Source organism: Eptesicus fuscus, chromosome 13 (genome assembly GCF_027574615.1).
Source record: "Eptesicus fuscus isolate TK198812 chromosome 13, DD_ASM_mEF_20220401, whole genome shotgun sequence".
Classification (NCBI taxonomy): Eukaryota; Metazoa; Chordata; class Mammalia; order Chiroptera; family Vespertilionidae; genus Eptesicus; species Eptesicus fuscus.
The window spans coordinates 41,303,370-41,323,021 of NC_072485.1; the positions used below are offsets into that span (position 1 = coordinate 41,303,370).

Here is a 19,652-nt window from a genome sequence, read left to right on the forward strand (position 1 = left end):
GAAAATGATGTGTGTGTGTGTGTGTGTGTGTGTGTGTGTGTGTACCTTTAGATACTGATTCGAACCAACCAATCGTAAATAGTCATATTGAAGCAAGCAGGGAAATTTAATGAACAGCATATTGAGCCTACCAAGGAAATATTACTTTTGAAATAATATTGTGGGTATATATATTTTTTTGTCTTAAAGTTCATACTTTTAGAGACTTACCAAAAAAGCATGTAGGAGTGAAATGATATGATATCTGCGATTTTATTTAAAATGCTTTAGTTAAGAAAAAAAGAATAGATAAAACTAACGTGGAAAAATCTTCTTAACTATTGAATGATGGTGATCAGTATATGGGAGTTCATCATACTAGTCTCTCTACTTTTGAGTATATTTGAAATTTTTTATAATAAAAAACATGTTAATGATATTTCAAAGCTTTGGAGAAAGGGTTATTCAGTAAATGGTGTTAGAGTAATTGTCTGTGTATTTGAGGGGGGGGTTAGATTCTTCTTTTCCACCAAATACAAAATAAATTTTGGAAAAATTAAAGACCTAAGTGCTAAACAAAAGATTACTGAAAACTGGAAAAATATAGAATTTTTTTGTATAGTACAAATGGCTTCTTAAGCAAGACAGAAAACCCAGGACCCATAAAGGAAAAGACTGATAACTCAACAACATAAAAACTAAAAACTTTTGTAAAACAAAAGAACTTTGAAAAGTTAAAAGAAAGGGAATAGGAGGAAATATTTGTAACATAAATAACAAAAAAGAGACTGATACCTAGAAAGAAATATATTTAAATAATGATAAAAATCAGAAAAATGTGTAGAGGATATGAACTTCATAAAAGTAGAAATAACAGATGGCTAGCAATATCTGAGATGATGCTCTCTATTACAGAAAAATGAAAATTGAAACAATGAGATCTTTATTTATATAGCTTATTGACAAACATTTCAAAAATTGACCATATCCAGTGTTGGTGAGATACGAAGAACATGATCTCACATACTACATGTAGAAGAGTAGGCAATTTGGTAATGTCTGTTAATATTAAGGTGTACAATTTCCACCTCTGTTTTTATCTTAAATAAAGATTCCTATATGTATTCAAGAAGTCATTGACCAGGTTGTTTGTACATTGACTAGGTTGTACGGTACTATTTATAGTATTGAGAAATTTGCAAATTTAAATAGCAATAGAGTAAGAGCATGGTACAGTTAAACTATTGAATCTATGGATTAGAGAAGGAAGTCTGTCTATTTTTAAAAACATAAAAAGGTTTTTTAGACAAATTGAGAGGATAATAGAGCTCATTTAATTTTTTTTTAAAACAAACTATTCAAGTATATAGGCAATACATAGAAAATGGTTTGAAAAATACATTTAAATTGATGGGACAGTGGTTATCTTGGGGAGTCGGATACATGGTTAGGTGTGCAGGTATAACAGTTTTTGCCATTTTTTATTAGTTGTTTAGCAACAACACTTTGTGTAGTTTTTAAAAATTAAAGGTATGCATATCAAAATGTGTAGTTCAAATAGGGTTTATAGATTGTACCAATGTGAATTTCCTGGTTTTTATATTGTACTGTACTTATGCAAGTTGTTGCCATTTTGGGAGGCTGGGAAGGTACTCTCTGTTCTACTTTTGCAGCTTCTTTTGGATCTATAATTCTTTCGATTTTTTTAAAATTAACAAATAAAAACTGAAAAAAATTAAAGGTTAAAAAAGCTAGTCGCAAAAAAAAAAAAAAAAAAAAAAGCTAGTCGCACTCATCACTAAAGTGTTTTAAATTATATAAATACTGCCCTAGCCGATTTGGCTCAGTAGATAGAGCGTCGGCCTGACTGAAGGGTTCCGGGTTCGATTCTGGTCAAGGGCATGTACCTCGGTTGCAGGCTTGACCCCCAGTAGGGGGCGTACAGGAGGCAGTTGATAAGTGTTTCTCTCTCATCGAAGTTTCTAACTCTTCTCCCTTTCTCTCTGTAAAATCAATAAAATATATTTAAATAAATAAATAATCTAAATAATCTTTTAAGAAAAATCAGTCATTATTTTGTTGTTGCTTTAACAGGTTCTAGATGATCTGGAATGTCATGGAGCTCCAGCATCAGAACAAAGCCGAGTAGAGCTGGAACAGAAAATAGATGAAGCTAGAGAAAATATTCGTAAAGCAGAGGTGAGGTGATAGCTCATTTTGCCCATCCTCATCAATGTCTCAGCTGTGCTATGTACCTTTAGAATTCAGTTTCTAGACACTGATTATATTGAATATGATTCACCATCTTCATCTGTATCAAGAGTATTATTTTTTTAGTAACTGCTTCATATGAGGTGGTACACACAACAAAAGGACACTAAACCCGCTAAGAAAAGTTTACAGTCATGAAACATTAAATAAAATTTTAAAAAGTCACAATGAAGATACTAATTTTAAGGTTTCACAATGTATGTAATAAATCAATCGAATTCACGGTATAGAAAGTTAATATGTATAAGTTCAGAGCCTAGAAAAGCCTCCCCTATATGGAAGTCCTCTGGAATCATGGACCTAGGGGCATAAGCTGCGCTTTTAAGAAGAGAAAAGCAGACAAGACAAAAAAGTTACAACAGCTTTGGCCGGTGTGGCTCCGTTGGTTGGAACATCATCCTGTACACCAAAAGGTTGTGGGTTCAATTCCTGGTCAGGGCACATACCCAGGTTGCAGGTTCCATCCCCAGTCAGGGTGCTTACAGGGGGCAACCAATCGATGTTTCTCTCTCACATCGATATTTCTCCCTCCCTCTCACCTTCCCTCCCTCTCTAAAATCAATAAACATATCCTCAGGTGGGAATTTTTTAAAAAATTATAACAGTGGATTTTAATTGGCGGGGGGGGGTTTGTCATGGGACCCTTTAAGTGTTGTATGAAAATGTGAAACCCCCTCTCCCACCAAAAATAAAGGAACATTTTTATGTACAGTTTCCAGAAGTTCATGTACCCTGGGCTAATATTCCCTGACTTCAAGGGGAAAAGGGTAAGATGGAAAGAAAAAACCTGTTTGAAAAGGAGGAAGACATAGGCTATAGTTTGGCAGTTAGATTTGATTAGAGTTTTATAAGGAAATGTGGTAGACAGTAAATAAATTAATTGTGGTTAGGACCAGTTCCTGGAGGACCTGTGCACACTTGGATATAGCTATCTACCCAGTGCACCATGGATGGGATGTGGAAGTAGATATTTAAGAAAAACTGAGGATTTCCAGTCTTGTTAGGAAGGCATAAAGGATGCCAAAGATAACCAAGGCTGTAAAGCACAAGTGCCGAGGAGTGGTCCACTGAAGCATACTTAACACTTAAGAAATGCAGAAGAAACGGGTCACTGGGAGGAGTTGTTGGGGCAGGTAATACAGAAGAAGAAGGACTTAAGATGAGTATTAACAGATTAGTAATAGTTCATTAGTCAGGGAAAGGGGATAGCACAGATTTATGCCATGCCACCTCAAAAGGCAGAACTTGCACCAAAACAAGAAGACAGGAAGGAGGCCGATCGGAGCTTGGTATTGGGAAACACCTTCTAACAGTCAGATCTTCCCAGTGACAAAGTAAGCTCCTCTGGGACACAGCGCAGCTTTACGATTCTGGGCCAACATCTCCTGGACTCTGTACCCGGAATTCTTCGTTTAAACCAGTGTTTTCATAGACCCCCTCAGGGTCTAGAGGCTTTGAGGACGTGTTCCAGTGGTGGGGGCGGAGGGTGTGGTGGAGAGGTAGCATAGGCAAACATAGAAAATATGAGCATGTTTCTGGCACGAGCCCATGGAAGTGACCTGAACCAGAAACGGCTTGCCATCTGCCTGGTCTAGAGAAGCCCGAGTAACCACAACTCGCCTTTTTTCCTGGCAGGCGATCTGCAGCCTCCATAGTGAAGAGGGCAGGGCGTCCAATAAATAGCCATTTTCCTCTCTGACTTCAGGGTCAGGACTGAACCACTACCCTCGTGGGCTGGCCAAGTGCTGTTGGCAGGTCCTTTCCTAGTTTGAGAAACATTGGCTTGTGTAGAAGAGCTTTTCTTGTTTGTTTCTTCAAACTCTGGGTGAAGCCAGTTTTCTGAGCTTTGGTGGAACAAGTCTCAGAAGTTTTCTGAAGGGTGTGTTCTCTCCTGTATTTTCCATTTCCAGACTCCATCCCTGGTGTCACCGTCTGCTATCCTAGCTCCACCAAACCTCCCCGTAGAGTGGTAGTAGGTATCAGTCACACGGAGTCTACATTTAGCCTGAATGACCTTTTATTTCCATGAATATGCTAAACTCCCCTGTGTTTGTTAGCTTAAAGGTAAAAATATGAAGTGAGATTCCCACAACAAAATGTCTCTCCCAATACCAGTATTTAAGTCTGCATTCTCAAAAATAATTTTCTTACCAAAATATGAAACATGCAAAAGACCATGAGTTCATTATGGTCTTCGCCAGGTTCATTATCTCAGTTTTGAATGTCTGTGAAATGTAGTTAATCTTGCTATCTTAACTTGATTTCCACTTGTCAGATACAGAGAATAACTCAGCTAAAATTAGATGGCAACTATGAGGGTAGTGCTGGGATAGTACTCAGAGGATTGTCCTAATGCAATTTTTGGATATACCCCCCTTCTTTCTTCTGCCTATATAATATTTGCATTGGATTTTCTCTTTTCATTCAGTAGTTATTTACTTTATTTATTATAAGTACCTGCACCAAAGGGAGAAAGCTATAAGATTCTATTATATCCTTCATGTTTGTTTTTAACTCCTACTAGCATGCGTGTTATCCTCCCCTGTTGGTTCATTTGCTTCATCCAGTGTTTTCTACATTGTGTTTTCATTCAGCGTTACTCATTAGAATAAAAACCTCTGTGATGCTCAGTAATAGATTAAAGAAATTTTTTCCATTCATAAGAAATTGAAAATATAAATGGTTTGTGCTTTTCAAAAGAATAGGAGTTATATAGTGAACTAGGAGCCCAGTCACGCAGCACCACCCACCCTCGAGTTGCCGGTCCTGCCCTGCCTCGATCCCCAGGCCCCGCAGCAGCCACGGCCGCTGCTGGTCTAGCCCTGCCTCCCTCTCCGGCCCTTGAAGCAGCCGCGGCCACTGCTGATCAGGCCCTCCCCCAGCACAGGTGCACAGAGGCCCCTGCCACCCTGCCCCGCCGCTGCGTGCGCAACCTCCTCCTGTCCAGTCGACCTGTTATGGCATCCTGGTTAATTAGCATATTTCTCTATTTTATATATAATTAATTACTGGCTGATCAATTGGGGAGCAGATTCACTAATTGATTAGTTTGGCAAATACTTAATCAGTTCTTGCTCTGTGCCAGATACTGATGAGTATTTTATTTTATTTTTTAGGCATATCTTTATTGATTTCAGAGAGGCAGCGAGAGGGGAGAGAGAGATAGAAACATCAATGATGAGAAGGAATCATTGATTGGTTACCTCCTGCACACCCCCTACTGGGGATCGGTCCCACAACCGGGGCATGTGCCCTTGACCGGAATCGAACCCAGGACCCTTCAGTCTGCAGGCCAATGCTCTATCCACTGAGCCAAACCAGCCAGGATCTGATGAGTATGTTAGACATACAGTGATGAACAAACTATTGTCATTGTTATGATCTCTCTGGCGGTCACAAGAATATTCATACTAGAAATGCTACTGTTGGTGGCCCCTGATTAATTCAAGAATTGAAATGTGGCAATAGTGGTTAAATTACACTTTAATAACAGTTTTCCTAACCTGGTATTTAGGTATTTGAATTTTTGAAATTCCTTTGTCATACAGACACACACACATTCTTCATCTGACATATCATACCTATTTTAAAAGCAGCTTACCAAGAAGCCAAGAGTTTTTTAAAAGCCATCTTTTTGGAAGCTGTACATAACTTATGTTGTTCCAGAACACAATTACTTTTATGTTTAAATTGTACCTTTTATTTGGCTTGAAAGCAGTTCTCTCTCCTTATGACAGTGAAATGTTTAACACAAAGAGGAAAAGTTGATGTAAGAAGTTAAAGATACCCAGAAATTGTTAGTAACTCACATTTAGTGTAAGGTCTGCAGGAGGAACTACAGACTATATGATTCTTTCTCCAAGATGTTAACGATAGTCTATGATCTGAATTGAAGGTACATTTGAAAGCCAAAGTACATGTTATCAAATGAATTAACAAAACAAAAATATCAATTATTGTCTATATAAACACATTTTCAAAGACAACCATTTTTTCTTAAATTATTTCATAAGGTTCTGTTGCACACTGTGAATTCAAAATTACTAAGTCATTGAGGCCTGCGCAGGGCCCGACCGGACCGTGGTCTGGGGTTGCTGTCTGCCTCATAAAGCAAAGCAGAGGGTTTGTCTCCAGAGAAGACAGAGTCATCTTCTCCTCTGAGAAAGCCTCCTACATAGTTTGCTTTGGCATCTTCCACGAATTGAAGAGCAGGGATTGAGGCCTCGTGTGTCTGGGTTTTCAGCTGAGGTAGACAAGACAGTGGTTATAACCAGTAAGTCCAGAGTAGGGTGTAGTTACCTCTAGAACATGCCACTGTTTGCCCAGCCAGGACTTCATGACAGTCATCGAAGTGTATTCTTTAACAATGAAATCATCATAATACAGTTCCCCCCTCCAAAGAAAATTATTATGTCATCCTTATACCTCAATAACTCAAAATGGTAAGACCCTTGCCATAATGCTCTAAGAGAAGTCTAAAAAGTTTTGTTGTGTAAAATGTGAGGCTTCATTACGGCAAGGTTAATGAAATGCTAAGGTGAGCCTGCTGTTAAAACAAAATTTCCACTGACATTATATCCAAAGTCCCATTACCTCAGGGCCTGTTATTGTGGGATTTCACTGTACTCTTATAATATGGTATGTTAGCAGACTCTTGGCTAATCACTTTCTTCAGTTTTTATTGTAAAATTTTTCAAAACACAGAAAAAGATCAAAAGTAAATATATATTTCCCAACATGATAAATTCAGCTATTAACATTTTACAATATTGGCTTTATGTGTTTATTTCTATTCTGTAAAATGGAAGTTAATTCTGTAATCCTCTGTAATTGAAGTTAATTCTGTCTGTAAAATGGCCGGATTAGAGTCCGGCCGTTTAGGCAAGAATGGTTTCTAGAAATGCTGTGTTGTTTATCACCGTATGTTTTATCAAGTTATCTCACTATTAATGATAACTAAGAGTGGTCACTTAATTAAGGTGGTGCTACTAGATCTTTCCACAATTAAGGTTTTTTTTTGTTTTTTTTACCATTGCAATTAGCAAGTACTAGTCACCTCCAGTAGTGGCAAGTGGACATTTTTCTCTCTTAAATATCATTATGGTATCATGGAATTTTAAAAATTAATTCTGTTGAGGTATAATGTACATATTAAAACAATGTAACCATTTCAAGTAAACAGTTTGATAAGCTTTGACAAATACATCTCTCTAAATATCTACCACCACAATCAAGATAAAAAATATTTCTAAAAAATATATATATTTCTATTACCCCCAAAAGTTCTCTTGTGACCAGGCCACAACTGATCTGCCTTTGGACACATAGATTAGTTCAACTCCAGTAACATGTATATTAGATTACTTGATACAGTTCTAGACATCACACACAAAGATCCCACATACATTGTTTATCTAACCTTATTTTCTCTCTTCATCTCAGTTTGATGAGTTACTATTACTATGTACTCAAGCTCACTGATCTTTTCTTCAGTAGTGAATAACCTGTTAGGGACATCCTGTATACTTTGATTTCAGACATTATATTTTCAGCTCTATAAGTTCTATTTGGTTTCTTATAGCTTCCACTTTACTCCTGTTTATCTTCATATTTTCCTTTAAATCTTTAAGTATATTTCTAAAAGCAACTTTAAAGTCCTTGTGTGCCCATTACATCATATCTGTGATCTGGCTTTCTTTCTGTTGGCTAATTTTTCCTTTGGTTGTGGCTTATATGTTTTCTGCTATTCAAATACTTAGTCATTTTTTACTGAATATTAGAAATTGTGAAAAATTAGCTATTGAGGTCTGGATTCTCCTTTTTCTTTTGAAAACTATTGATTTTTGTTTTTAAGCTTTGTTTGGGTTGGGTTCCAGTAGCCTTTCCAGTAGGTTAATTTAGCCCAATTACTAATGCATTTTTTTCGTGCAGTTTCTTTTTATGCCATGGGTATCCAACAAGATCTCTAAACTCTGACTGGATAGAACTATAACATCTGTCAGCCCTGTACAAGCTCTGGGAATTTTTCAGTTTACAGCTCCACGGTAGATGTTCTTTCTCTTGTAGTTATTCTTTGCTTCTCATGGGGTCTAAATTTATTATGGATATTTATTCATTTAGAATACTTTCAATTACAGTTGTCATTGGGGCTTTTTTAAGCCCCATATTATCTAAATTTGGCCAGTGGGAGTCCAGTTAAGCTGACTTCCATGTCCATTACTCCCATTAGCCTTTGAACATATTCTTGCTTTTTTTTTTTTTTCTTTTTGGAGGCACCGCTGGGATTCGAACCCAGGATCTCCTGTTTACCAACATATTCTTGCTTTTTAGGACAAGCTGACATAGGCTCACCTTATATTTTTCCTTCTTCGAGGAGTTCTGATTTCTTCTAATAGAGATTAGGAGTTAGACACCAACATCTAGACTGTAAAGGTTCTTATTGTTATGGGTGGTATTTGTTTCTTGGCCCTTTGTTGTTTTCAACTAGGAATTTTTAAAAATAATGTATTCAGATTGATATTTCCAGTTAAAATTTAAGCCCTAGCCGGTTTGGCTCAGTGGATAGAGTGTCGGCCTGCAGACTGAAGGGTCCCAGGTAAGGGCACATACCTCGGTTGCAGGCTCCACACCTGGCTGTGGTTGGGGTGCATGCAGGAGGCAACCAATCAGTGTGTCTCTCTCTAGCTCTTCCTCTCCCTCCCACTCTCTAAAAATCAATGGAAAAATATCCTCAGGTGAGGATCAACAAAAACAAAAAACAAAATCTTAGTTCCTGATAATATTATCATAATATTTTATTTGCTTTATCCTGCAGTACATATTAAATAATTTCAAAATGACAATGTAAATATTTACTGATAGTAAACTACTGAGTGTAATTTAAGATTTCTTAGTAGTTCTCTTTGGATGTAGAATCTATCTCTATAAGAATTTCTGCTTATGGTAATAATGGATAGCTTATATCCTCTTTTAGGTAATTATTAATCTGGAGTAAAAATATTTAAAATACTTATTTGGTAGAACTGGAAAATTACCCAGAGCATATAAAAACTGGAGAGGAGCCTTAGCTTGTTTTGTTCAGTGGATAGAGTGTCGGCCTGAGGACTAAAGGGTCCCAGGTTTGATTCCGGTCAAGGGCACATGCCTGAGTTGTGGGCTACATCCTCTGTAGGGGGCATGCAAGAGGCAAGCTGATCAGTGATTCTCTCTCATCATTGATGTTTCTATCTCTCCCTTCCTCTCTGAAATCAATTAAAAAAATATTTTTTTAAATAAATAAAAACTGGACAGGAGCCGGGCAGGTGTGGCTCAGTGGTTGAGCAATGACTTATGAACCAGAAAGTTATAGTTCAACTAGAGGCCAGGTGCACAAAATTCGTGCACTGGGGGAGGAAGGGAGGGTGTCCCTCAGCCCAGCCTGCACCCTCTCCAATCTGGGACCGCTCAGGGGATGTCCGACTGCCGGTTTAGGCGCGATCCTGCAGTCGGACATCCCTCTCACAATCCAGGACTCCTGGCTCCCAACCGCTCGCCTGCCTGCCTGCCTGATTGCCCCTAACCGCTTTTGCCTGCCAGCTTGATCACCCCCTAACCACTCCCTGCCAGCCTGATCGACATCTAACTGCTCCCCTGCTGGCCCAGTCGCCCTCAACTGCCTTCCCCTGCAGGCCTGGTCCCCCCGCAACTGTCCTCCCTCCCCTGCAGGCCCGATCACCCCTAACTGCCCTCCTCTGCTGGCCTGATCACCCACAACTGCCCTCCCCTGCTGGCCATCTTATGTCCACATGGGGGTGGCCATCTTGTGCGAGGGCTTGACAGTCAATTTGCATATTACCTCTTTATTATATAGGATTCCCAGTCAGAGCATATGCCTGGGTTTGAAGATTCGCTCCCCATGAGAGGGTGTGCAGGAGGCAGCCAATCAATGACTTTCTCTCATCATTGATGTTTCTATTCCTCTCTCTTCCTCTCTCTGAAATAAATTTAAAAAACAAACAAACTGGAGAGGACTTGATCCTTAACAGAATGGGACTATACTTAGACATATACAGCTCTTTTTGAAGGCTGCACACTAGAATTCTAGTAGAGAGTCTTATTGGTTTGAGGATGAATGTCAGGGAGGCCTCAAATTTGAATATAAGTAACACCCAAATCCTTAGCCAAACACATGTAGAGCAGAAATTCCCAGGAGCTTGGCAAGAAGCAAGAGCTGGAAAACAAAAAACTGAGCAGAAATTTCAGCTGTTATTCTAATTATTAGAAAACTAGAGGCCCGGTACATGAAAATTCATGCACTGGAAGAGGGGTCTCTCCTCCCGGCCTGCCCCCTCTCACAGTCCAGGAGCCCTCAGGGGTGGGAGGTGACCTGGTGATCAGGGGAAGGTGACACCCCCATCACATCTCTGCTGCTGCCACTGCCGGCAGCACAAGCCTCGACCGGCCTTGGTTATCTGAGCCTCGGGCGGCCCTGGGCGGCTGGGCAGCTGCCATCCGAGACTTGCCTGCACCTCGGGCCAGCCCTGGGCGGCTGGGCAGCTGCCATCCGAGGCTTGCCTGCACCTCAGGCCAGCCCTGGGCACTGGGGGGCTGAGGGGACTGGGCGTGGCAGTCAATTAGCATATTCCCTCCTTATTGGCTGTGGGTGCCTCCATCTTTGTGAGGGCGTGATGGTCAATTAGCATATTCCCTCTTTATTAGATAGGATTGGAGTGATTATATTAATATCAGACAAAATGGACTACAGAACAAGAAATATTAAGAGTGATAATTCATAATGATTAAAAATAAGATCAGTTTATTAAGAAGACATAACAATCCTAGATGTGTATGTAACTGATGATAGAGCTATAAAATATGTGAAGCAAAAATGGACAGAACTGAAAAAAGAAATAGACAATTCTACAATATCCCCTTCTGTAATTGATAGAACAAGGAGCTAGAAAATTCGTAAAGAAAATAGAAGTCTTGAACAATACTGTCAATAAAATTTACCTAATTGCTATTTATAGACCACTCCACCACACTTCTAAAGTATATGTGGAATATTCAACAAGCTCAAATACTACACCATAAACCACTGTCAATAAGTTTAAAAGAATTGTTATCAAGCAAAATATGTTCTCTGACCCATCAGAATTAAATTAAAAATCAATAACAAAAATATAGCTGGAAAATCCCCAGATATTTAGAAATTAAACTATTCAAGCACCATAATCTGTTGCTATCTTAAAAGAAAACACCCAACTTTATGACCAAAACAACAATGATTTATTATCTCTCACCATTCTGGCTGTTGATTGTGTGTGTTTTTTTGTTTGTGTTGTTTTGTTTTGTTTTGTTTTGTGTGTTTGTTTGTGTGTGTGTGTGTATGTGTGTGTGTGTGTGTTTTGCAGGTTTTGCTTGAGATTCCTCATTGAGCTGCATTCAGCTAGAGGGTCTGCTAGAGGACTAGGTGTTTGTTTTCCATATGGTCTTTCATCCTCAAATAGGCTAACACTGGGCTTCCTCACATGATGGAAGCACATTCCCAAAAAAACGAAGTCCTAAGAGCACTCATCAAACCTCTGTTTGCATCAAATTTGCATTTGTTCCATTAGCCAAAGCATACCAGATGGACAAGCCCAGAATTAATGTGGAGGGGACTACATGGACACTAGGAGGCATGATTCATTGAGGATAACAATTTACCACAATTAATATGACCTTGGTTAAATCGTTTTTCTCACCTGTAAACTAGAGGTTATAATATTCATCCCCAGAATTGTTGTGTGGATTAAATGAAATGAGATATACAGACTTTATAACTATCAAAGTTTTATAAACTCAACTATGGCTTGATACTTAGATATGCTTATATTACATTTTATATTAAAATCAGTTAATTGGCAGTGTTCATACACCATGATATTGTATCCTAAAGGATCTGGCTTTACAAAACATCATTTAAAAAAGCTCTGTCTCTTTAAAGTTCTAAAAATTAGTTGGTCAAGTTGTATCTAGAGTGCCATCAAGTTACAGACAGCTATACTCTGCAAAATTGTAATCCATTGGCAAAGCATCAAAATTCATTTGAAAACACTGGAAAATTCTGCTTTTGAACAGTTGTTAAAATATAAACAGTTGAAACTCTAAAAGAAAGATAGTAATGTTTATTCTGGAACTGTAGTCAGTTATTTGGTAAAGTACTGGCAAAAATAAATCTTATAAAAACTAGGTTTCTTGTTATTGAGAAAATAGAATAAACTAATCTCTCTCTCTCTCTCTCATTTTCTCTTTCTTTTTTTTAGCAGCTGAATGGCTTACATTTATGATTTCCAAGAAAGGGTTTGTTGGTTCACTCTTTTTTTTTTAAGTATGTTTTTATTGATTTTTAGGGAGAGGGAGAAGGAGGGGGGGAGAGAGAGAGAGAGAGAGAGAGAGAGAGAAACATTGATCGACTGCCTTCCACAAGCACCCCAACTAAGATGGAACCCAAAACCTGGCCATGTGCTCTGACCAGGAATCAAACCAACAACCTATCTGGCCACCTTTTGGTGCACAGGACAATGCTCAACCAACCTAGCCACACCAGGCAGGGTACTCTGTTTTGTTTATTGTTTGTTTGTTTGTTTTAAACATTTCAGTGCCTATATCGGTTTAAAATACATACTGGAATGGTGCTGAAACAACAGAATATACACATGCAAAAGAATGAAGTTGGACCTGTATCTTACACCATATACCAAAATTAACCCCAAATTATCAAATACCTAAGTGTAACAGCTAAATCTAGAAAACTCTTACAAGAAACCATAGGGACAGGAGAGGCCACGCGCCCCTGGGTCCGGATGAGGCTGGGTCCCGGGCCCGGGAGAGCCCACGTGCCCCTGGGTCCGGGTGAAGCCGTGCCCCTGAGTCCGGGTGAGGCCACGCGCCCCTGAGTCCGGGTGAAGCCGTGCCCCTGGGTCCGGGCGAGACCAAACCAGAGGGAGTCGGACCTGCATTACCACCATTTGTCCACCATCCAGAGCTGAAGGGTCAGTGCTGACATGTACACATAAGGAACTGGTGGACATTGAAATTGGGTCTCAAAAGAACTGTTGGTCCAGAAAGAAACTCACTACAGACTGATTCATTTGCCTGTCAGCATAACTATTATTGCTTGTCTCACATTCGGTTCTTATAAGTATATTTCTAGTAACACATGATCTCACTCATCTAGGGGAAATGATGAACAACATAAACTGATGAACAAGAACAGACCCAGAAACAAGGAGGCATCGATCGGACTGTCGGGCCTCAGAGGGAGGGTAGGGGAAGTGGGGGTAGGGGGGAGAGATCAACCAAAGGACTTGTGTGCATGCATATGAGCCTAACCAATGGTTAAGGACAACAGGGGGGTGGGGGCATCCGTGGGGAGGGGTGTGGGATGTGAATGGGGGGATGAGGACAAATATGTGACACCTTAATCAATAAAGAAATTAAAAGAAAAAGAAACCATAGGGATAAATCTTTGTGACCTTGGATTAGTGTATTAGATATGGCACTGAAAGCCAAAGCAATATAACTTGGACTTAATCAAAACTGAAAACTTTTGTGCTTCAAAAGACACTATTAAGAAAGTAAAAAACCCACAGGATGTGGGGGGGGGGAATATTTGGAAAGTATGTATCTGATAAGAGACTTTTCTTTAGAATACATAAAAACTCTTACAATTAAAAGACAGAGACAAAATAAAAAGACAACCCAGCCTGGCCAGTGTGGCTCAGTGGTTGAGCATCGACCTATGAACCAGGAGGTCATGGTTCAATTCCTGGTCAGGGCACATGCCCAGTTTATGGGCTCGGTCCCCAGTAAGGGGTGTGCAGGAAGCAGCCAATCAATGGTTCTCTCTCATCATTGATGTTTCTCTCCCTCTCCCTTCCTTTCTGAAATCAATAAAAATATATTAAAAGCCATCTATACTAATAAAAGGGTTATATGCTAATTAGACCAGACGTCTTCTGGACATCCTTCCTGACAAAACCGGGCCTGGGCACCTGCAGCTGCGGCCAGCCCAGGTGAAGCCACCCCTGGTCCCGAGCACCTGCGGCTGGCCGAGGCAAACGCCCACGGTCCCGGGTGCAGGAGCCAAGGCAGAGGTGGTTAGGGATGATCAGGCCAGCAGGGGAGCAGTTAGGGGCAATCAGGCCAGCAGGCAGAGGGGTTAGGGGAGGTCAGGCAGGCAGGCAGGCGAGCAGTTAGGAGCCAGCGGTGCACGAAATTCGTGCACCGGACCTCTAGTAAGTAAATAAATAAATAAATAATAAATAGACAACCTAATTTTAAAGTGGGCAAAGGATCTAATTAAACGTTTTTTTAAAGAAGATATAGGAATGATCTCAAGTCTTTAAAATACATGTGCCTAAAAATCTTTGGAATACAAAATAAATTCAGCAATGAGAACTCAGTGAAATAAGTCAGAGCTCAGATCCTTTTTGATACCAACTCCCCCATCAAATTTTGTGCCAGAAGGGCTCAGTGAGCACACTTGTTTGTCCAAGAGTCCCACAGAAGGCCATCAAGTAAGGGTCCTTAAAATTACCTTAGTGGAGCCTCCAACGGTTGGAGGAAGAGACTACCACTATAATTTGTGGAGCAATGAAGCTAAATGTACTACTTGCTAAAGCAGAGGAGAATGATACTTACAAAATACAATCTCTCTGAACAAAGTAGAACTGACATATAGGGTTTTGAGAAGTATGGATTTCAGAGATTGGCATATTTTCAAAACAGGGAGTGTTTTACAGATTGCTCACTTTTAGCTGTGGTGGATAGAGAGATTCGCAGGGGTGATGACGACTGGAGTGAGGCTCTGGTTGATTGGCTGCCTGTCACTGACTGACTCCTCTCAGAGGCATGGCTATTAGAGCAAAGAAATTGCCATTTTACAGGGACAGGTTTAAACTGGTTCAATGATTCCTTGCTTACCTCTTGGAACAAGAGCCAAAACAGGCAGTCTTTCCCTTTAATTTGGAGAATAGGAACGTTTTATTCTCAATTTCTGCTATTTTTGACAGCTGCATAATAAATTAATTTAAAATCTTTACTCACTAGGCAGTCAGGAGTCATAAAAATTTTTAGGCAAGGAGTGACATGATGAGATCATTTGCAGACTTGTAAAAAATGGATTAGAGAGGAGAAGAAAAAGTCCAAGAGGTGGATAGAAGAAGGCTGTTGAAGATGCTAGATTTTAGGATGTTCTGAGGCATAGCCTTATTAAGAAGAAAAGGACGCAGACTTTATAGCACATCAGTATCTTCCTATTCGTAAGTTATATTTGATGTTCCTTGTTGATGCAGGTGTGCCCTTTGCTATTGTCAGCAGCCGGATTCCTGTTCTTGTGTTCCCTCCCCTGCACACCGCCTTTCTACCTTTCCCTCTCTCCGTCTCTCCAGTTGAAAAATTAACAACTGTGCCAAGGCAGAATTGCTGGTGAATGTCAATATTGTACTAGTTAATGTCAGAAATAACAAAATCAACTTGAGAGAAAAAATGCCTTGATTTCTGACCATTTTCTTGGTTTTCTTAGATAATTAAGTTAAAAGCTGAAGCCCGGCTGGACCTGCTAAAGCAGATCGGTATTTCTGTGGACACGTGGCTGAAGAGTGCAATGAACCAAGTAATGGAAGAACTGGAAAACGAGCGATGGGCCCGCCTGCCTGCAGTGACCAATAATGGCACTTTACACTCGGTATGGTTTCTCTTCTTGGATCTGATAGGCTAACTTTCACTGAAGGAGGATATTCTTTGACTATGTAGCCAAACCTGATAATGGCCAAAATTTTAAAGAAAAAAAAATAATGGTTTTGCTGGTGGTTTGGTTTTTGTTTGTTTGTTGTTTTGTTTTTTTCTTTAACCTATCACTGATTGAGTTAAACTTTAGTGTAAGAAAGAAAGGGGGGTGGGGGTGGAGGGGAATAGTGCTCTTAAAAAATGTTCAGTGAAGAATATATTCTCCCTAGTTGGTTTATCAGTGTCGCTTTGCCATAGTCATTATCCCATTTCATGAAATAGATATGCTTCTTGTCTGGAAGTAGCAAAGTAAAAATTTTGATCTAGGATTTCTGAAGTTCTCGGAAGTCTTTTCTAGTGTAAATGAAAATAGACATCCAGAGAGTTGGAAACAATCTTAAAGAAGGGATAGGAACACTCTGAATCTGTGGCTTTGTCTGTTCAGTTCACAAGGGCTTTCACCCTCTGCTCACAGAGCCTTTCACAGGAGGACGGTATCTTAAAAACAAGGCCAGAACTCAGGCTTAAACTTTCAAGTCCAGGGCTTGCTCCACTCAATGTCATTCAGTTAAAGTTAAACCTTAGTTTTTCACTTTGGAGATCTGAATCCCAGAAGAGTTCACTGATTTGCCTGATATTATATAGGTAGGCATAATGATACCTGGCTGGCCAAACTAAAGTAATCCCTGTTGATACCTCCCCATCCATTATTCTCTTTCTGTTTATTTCCTTGTGGCATTTATTACAATCTACTAAAGGCCCGATGCATGAAATTCGTGTACTTGGGGGTTGGGGAGCCCCTCAGCCCAGCCTTTGCCCTCTCGCAGTCCGTGAGCCTTCAGGGGATATCCGACTGACAGCTTAGGCCTGCTCCCCGCTTGGCCAGCTGTGAGCCCAGCTTCTGGCTGAGTGGCACTCCCCCTGTGGGAGCCCACTGACTACCAGGGGGCAGCTCCTGCATTGGGTGTCTGCCCCCTGGTGGTCAGTGCACATCATAGCAACCGGTCATTCTGCCATCGGGCCAAAACCGGCTCTCCAACATCCCCCAAGGGGTCCCGGATTGCAAGAGGGCGTAGGCCAGGCCAAGGGACCCCACCAGTTCACAATCTGGGCCGGGGAGGGACGCAGGAGGTTGGCCAGCCAGGGAAGGACTGCAGGAGGGCTCCAGGGCATGTCCTGCCTGTCTCGCTCAGTCCCAATCAGCTGGACCCCAGCAGCAAGCTAACCTACCAGTCAGAGCGTCTGCCCCTGGTGGTTAGTGTACATCATAGCAACTGGTCGGTGGTCAACTGACTGCCCCCAGTGGTCAGTGCATGTCATTGCAAGTGGTTGAGCAGCCTTAGCATATCATTAGCACATTATGCTTTGATTGGTTGAACGGCTGACTGGATTTTATTATCTGTCTTTCTCTCTAGAATGTAATCTCCATGCCTGCCTGATTCATGAGCAAAGTGCCTGGCACATAGTAGCTATTCAGTAAACATCTGTTGAAGGAAGAAATGGATGGATGGATGGAAGGAAGGAAGGAAGGAAGGAAGGAAGGAAGGAAGGAAGGAATAGTGGCAAACTAAAAAATAAAATTATAATCTTCCAACTTCCCACTATAGCCATAGTGCCCTTCATATTTAAATGCTTGTGCCCTTCAGATTTAAAAAGGCATCCTTGCTAGAGAAATTGGCCAAAATTTAAGAACATTCCTAGAAGTTTTCTCAATTTTTTTACATACCATTCTGCTTGCACATTTAAAAAGGATTGTGTGTGCATGTGCATTTTAAGGAAAAATAACCTATTGAAGGTTTATTTTTATTTCACTGTTATTGGCAACCCAGCGGGGGAAAATAAGCACACATCGTCCACTTGACTTTGGGGTTAGAAGAGCTTGCATCTTTTAAAAGCCAAACTCCCGTCTACGTCAGGTTATTCTGTTGTACAGGAGCTGTGATGACCGCTAACTCCAGGCACAGATTGGCTTTTGGCCTCATCAGCAGCTCTGTTGGCAGCCAATCAAGCCCATGCTTTTCCTTGGACTGGCACCTTTTCTAAGTACATCACCTGGGCTGGCGCTTACCACCTAACTGTGTGCTTGCTTCCTGAGCAAATCAGAAATGAACAAGACGTGGTCTCTCTCCTCAAAGAGCAGACAGGCTTTTATAGATCTAGTGTGTGACTGGGCGACCGTATGGCAAACTCAAAATTGCTTACTCCTGAGGGAAGGTGGAGGTGGGGGGTGAGGGGGAAGAGATCAATCAGAGAACTTGTATGCATATATGCATAACCCATGGACACAGACAGTAGGGTGGTGAAGGCCTAGAGGGGCTTTGGGGGTGGGCTAGAAGGGGTCAGTGGAAGTGAAAAGGGGGACCTATGTAATGCTTTCAACAATAAAGATTTTTTTTTTAATTGCTTACTCCTAACTCATCTGCACACCTGGGAAAAAGTCACTTCTCTCTGGGTTTCAGGAAGAAAGTTAAGTTAAATGATTCTAAGATCTCCTCTAACTCCAAAATCTCGTGATTTTGTAAAAGAGTCGTCAGTAAAGCTCAATACCAACCAGAAAAATAGGAAAGACATTTGTCCAAGAAGGAGATGTCATTTGAGATAGTCCTTGAAGAACTTTAAAATGAGATTTTTTAAAAAGGCTTCTGAGTGTGAAGGAAGAAAATGAAGATGTGCCTAGTGCAGTGTCTGGCAGTGAGGGGTGCAGTCGGGCAGTGAGTGGTGATTAAATGGGGTATTTTGAGAACTGTCCGAAGACACCAGCTCATTTAGAGACAGACCATAGCTCCTGTGAAAGGAGCTTGTTGCAATCAATCCCTTTTCACTCTTCCTTTCCTCTGGTCAGTCTTGGGGAGCTTGTGTCTTCACGCTTTCAGCTGAAGGATATATTTTGTGGAAACTCTACTAACAATACAAATAAGGAAGAGATGTAGTCACAAAATAGCTTAATGAAGCCTCAATATTTATTTAACCTGCTTTTAAATGACAGCAATTATTCACAGGGAGTTATCTCTTCACACTGACAGCTAGCTGGCTAGGAGCATAAATCACAAATGCACAGTCTGGGGACTAAATTGTTTCTTCCATTATAGATGCCAACAGAAACATTAGTCATCAAGTTTAGAATTCCCTTCCATCTGGAAAACATGGTAAATACTGCTGTTAGACATCAGCAGTGTAAAGTGCCTTATGGATGTTAAGGTGGTTACGTGCCTATTTACCTTATAAAATAAGGAAGGAACTATACTTAGTTGGGTATTAACTCTTTGCCTTCTGTGTTATCCTGTAGTACAGAATATAGGATTTGGCGGCGGGGGTGGGGGGGGGGAGACAAAGATTCACAGAATATAGCACCATTTTTTAAAAGGAGAGCAGTCTACTGTTATATTCAACTGATGGTTAACTGGAGCCTACACACAGCTTCATATGATTGGATCGCTACCAGTGACCCAGTCAGCCTTCACTCATCCCTCCCTTCTCTTATTTTCCTGCCTTCTCTTACTCATAAACCCAGTTTACAGCCTAATTTTGAAATTATCTTAACTTTAGAATAGAAAAAGTTAGATAACTAGACTATAATTAGAAAATATAATAGTGAAAAACATTACCTAAAGCTCATCTTTATAACACTACTGTTAGCAACTTGATGTAAT

General features: G+C 40.4%; 1 protein-coding gene across 1 annotated transcript in view; it reads left to right on the plus strand.

The window, feature by feature from the left end:
* Positions 1-19,652, plus strand: part of FCHSD2 (FCH and double SH3 domains 2) — a 201,083-nt gene that overhangs the window by 160,415 nt on the left and 21,016 nt on the right. The window contains exons 12-13 of the mRNA XM_054724870.1: positions 2,074-2,178; positions 15,800-15,961. Of these exons, the coding sequence (XP_054580845.1) occupies positions 2,074-2,178; positions 15,800-15,961 (267 nt within the window). The remainder of the gene's footprint in view (positions 1-2,073; positions 2,179-15,799; positions 15,962-19,652) is intronic.